The following is a 3,611-nucleotide window of genomic DNA, read 5'->3' on the forward strand; positions in this document are numbered from 1 at the left end:
ATCCATCCATCCATCCATCCATCCATCCAGTAGTCTAACTGTAAAAAAAAAAAAAGAAGGTTGGTGGATTTTTTTTTTTTTTTTTCTGGGCAGACATAGCCTAATTAGTATAGTTTATTAAACTAAATCAATAAACCTATATCCAATAATCCCATACAATCCAAACTAAACCAGACAATTACAATCATCTTTATGCCACTTAGGCCAAGAATTAAGTGAAATAAAGGTAAATAAAGGGGTGGAGTGGCTGCCAGCAGTGTCACCCAATCAACAGGTATTGCACACTGCAGCATAACTCTGCACCATATTGAAACACGTTTAGTCATCTTTTAAATCCAAACAAAACACAGAGTAATTCTTGACTGCAATTCTGGGGAGAGTGGTGTGGTTTTGTGCGCTCTATGGAGTCTGGAAGTCACAGCTTCTGAGTCTAATTTAAACTGATAAAAAGATATGATTTTTGATTGGCATTTTAATCAAATGATTAGCAGTTCAATTTGCTGTCATTAGGTTTGTCTTTTAAATCAGGTGGTTACGGTAGTTTACATTAAATCAGGTGAAATTGAGTATATAGTAAGATCCTTTATTATATATTTATTAAAATTTTAAATATTCCCCATAGTTTCAGTGCTCCAAACCAGAGGCGAAGACAAACACACAAAAAGAAGCAGCATAAATAATGTCTTAATATATAAATCATTTTCATACACTATGTTTCTATTTTGATTTATTTTGACAATCTACAGTTATGTTACTCAAACATCCTTATAAACATTTTTTACTGTGTAAGTTGGTTAAAATGAACATGAAATTTATCAAAGAATTCTGTTTTTTTCCCTCATGAATCAGTTATGTTAATTCAACAAAAGTTTGTCTTTCATTAGTTAATATGTTCAGTACAAATCAACATCATCTCTAGTTTAAATGTTTCACTTTCTCATCCTGGTTGTTCTGGCCATTAAAATTGATTTATAAATCTAAGAGAAAAATGTTGCTTATCAGTTCCAATACATGTTTAAGAGTGAGTTAAAAGTTTGACTGAACTAAAGGTTTGCATGCTTTTAATATTCACTCTCCTTTAGACCTTTATTTGGGACTTGGATTAACAAAAGTGTTGATCCAACCTATGATTTACATTAAATTAAAGGAAAACATTTATTTACATTCTTTATGATGAATTTAGAAAGGATTTGACGTTGTTCAAAATTTATTTATTTTTTTCTTATAGAATGTTTTTAAACACCATGGCCATTTTGTTTCCCATGGTGTTGAAGGGACAACATGATACTGTCTCTGTTTAAATGTAGACAGTGTCCAATAATCTAATACTAAAACTGATTACTTAATTTCTGCCTTTGGCCACTTGAAATTATGTTTTTTATTCATGATAGTTAAGATTAAATACACAACAGTTTTGCAAAACCACAAGTGTCGAAATAAAATCAATAGGACTCCTTCTTTCTGCTGTCAGAAACTACGCACATTGCTTCAAAGCCTGAATCAGTCGTCACAATTTAGACACCAAAATACCAGTAACAAGCTGTGTTGTTGAGAGGACAAATCTTTCTAATTGCCATATCTTTTATCAAAGGCATCTTAAACTGACTTTTTGACACATGGCCTAGATTCATCTGGATAAGATTCAGTTGAAATGAGGCAAGGAATAAAAAAAAAAAAACACCCTTAATTCCACTGTCACAGAAAGTCAAAGTCATTTATTAGGGTCTTTGATAATGCTGAAAGTGTGTTTTCGCTAAGGAATAAATGTTAGCTTTTTATTCTACCATGATAACTTATCTTTTAATCTTGCTGCAGTTATAAAAAGACTCCCCTCTTAAACTACATATTTTCTTTGTACGAAACCTGAGTTATTTTTAATCCTAATATGCTCTTCTGGTCTTTCATATCATATCTTAGCTGAATAAATCTGTTTCAATAAAGGATTCCCAAGAAGCACAAAGAACTTTAAGAATTCCCTTCTTTGTCAGTTATTGTAAAATTATTATGTCCAAAAGTGGAAACAAAGTTAGGTTGCTCAGTAAGGCAGTGAGTAGCACTGCTGCCTTGCAGCAAGAAGGTTACGGGTTCGATTCCCAAGGTCTTATTGCATGAAGTTTGTATGTTCTCCCTGTGCATGCCTGGATTCTCTCGGGGTACTCCGGCTTCCTCCCACAGTCCAAAATTAATGCTAGGTGAATTGGTTTCTCTAAATTCGGTGTGAGTTTGTGCATGAACGGTTGTTTGTCTTGTGTAGTGCCCTGCGATGCACTGCCGACCTGTCCAGGGTGTACCCCTCCCCTCGCCGGTAGACAGCTGGAGATGGGCACCAGCACCCCTTGCGACCCCACTTGGGATAAGCGTGACGGAAAATGAATTGGTGTATAGAAAAAAAATTGTCTTTGTATTAATTTTCTTATTGTTCACAATTAGACAATTATTTGACAGGTTTATAAATTAATTTGTTATAAATCAATGTAAACATAACCCAGTGGGTAGTGCCATAATCAACAAATTCAATGAATGTGTTGCAGATATTGAGTGGTTGATGGGTCTCATTTTCCAACTCTTTCTTCTCCCTTTTGTCTTTGTTTTGTTCTCTCAACAGTGAAGAAGATGACAGAACTTAAATCTCGAGGTGTAAAGATGCTGCCAAGCAAAGATAACCACCATAAGATATCCGTGTGTAAGTTCTAACTTTTACTTACAAAATATTTACTTAATATGAGCTACATAAATGCCATAAAGTGAATTGTATCTTTTCATTATCTATCTGTATTTAGCATCATTTTCATAAATATTAATCAGTCCCAATGCCATCTATACACCTGGAAAGTCTGTATGATAGGAATTGTCACTCTGCTTTCTATCAGTCAGAGTTTTCTTTCACAATACATTTTGACAAACAAACCTGACCTTTTGAGTCATGTAATCCCTAGAGGATGTGTTGAAAGTGGCAGGAATGGCATCTTGCTCTTCATTACAAGGACTCTTGTCCTTTTTCTCTTCTTAGCTCTTAGGAGAGACAATAATAAAGAAAACATTTAGACAACAACATATAACTTCAATCAAATCAAACTCAGTGAAATGAAACTGTCCAATTAGGCAGCAACACTGATAGACAATCAATTACATTTGCTATTATACAAATGGACTAGACAGTAGGTGTAAATTGTTGTCCATTAGCAAAACTTAATCAATATAGGAGTGGTTCTGCAGGTGGGGACCACAGATTCCTTCTTAATACTTTTGTTTTCTGGCTGATTTTTTGGTCACTTTTTTTTTGGTCACTTTTGAATTCACACTCATGGTAGCATGAAACAGACTCTACAACCCACACAAGTGGCTTGGTAGTGCAGCTCATTCAGAATGGCACATCAATGCAAACTGTAGCAAGAAAGTTTGCTGCGTCTGTAAGCGTGGTGTCCAGAGGCTAGAGGCGCTTCAAGGAGAGAGGAGTCGTGGAGGAGCCCATAGGAGGGTAACAACCCCCGAAAAAGTTTACCTATTATCTGATGTGTCACCGCCTCTTGTCCGGGAGTGATATATCATCCTCAGACTTTCTGACAGAATCTGAACTGCTTCCTACCAACCTGTCCTCATCATCGGTCTCT

At 35.3% G+C, this 3,611-nt stretch overlaps 1 protein-coding gene across 1 annotated transcript in view; it reads left to right on the forward strand.

The window, feature by feature from the left end:
- csmd2 (CUB and Sushi multiple domains 2) overlaps nucleotides 1-3,611 on the forward strand; it is a 336,283-nt gene that overhangs the window by 165,052 nt on the left and 167,620 nt on the right. The window contains exon 7 of the mRNA XM_015371540.1: nucleotides 2,606-2,683. Coding sequence (XP_015227026.1) covers nucleotides 2,606-2,683 — 78 coding nt within the window. The remainder of the gene's footprint in view (nucleotides 1-2,605; nucleotides 2,684-3,611) is intronic.

Source organism: Cyprinodon variegatus, unplaced genomic scaffold, assembly GCF_000732505.1.
Source record: "Cyprinodon variegatus isolate N-32 unplaced genomic scaffold, C_variegatus-1.0 Scaffold60, whole genome shotgun sequence".
NCBI classification, from domain to species: Eukaryota; Metazoa; Chordata; class Actinopteri; order Cyprinodontiformes; family Cyprinodontidae; genus Cyprinodon; species Cyprinodon variegatus.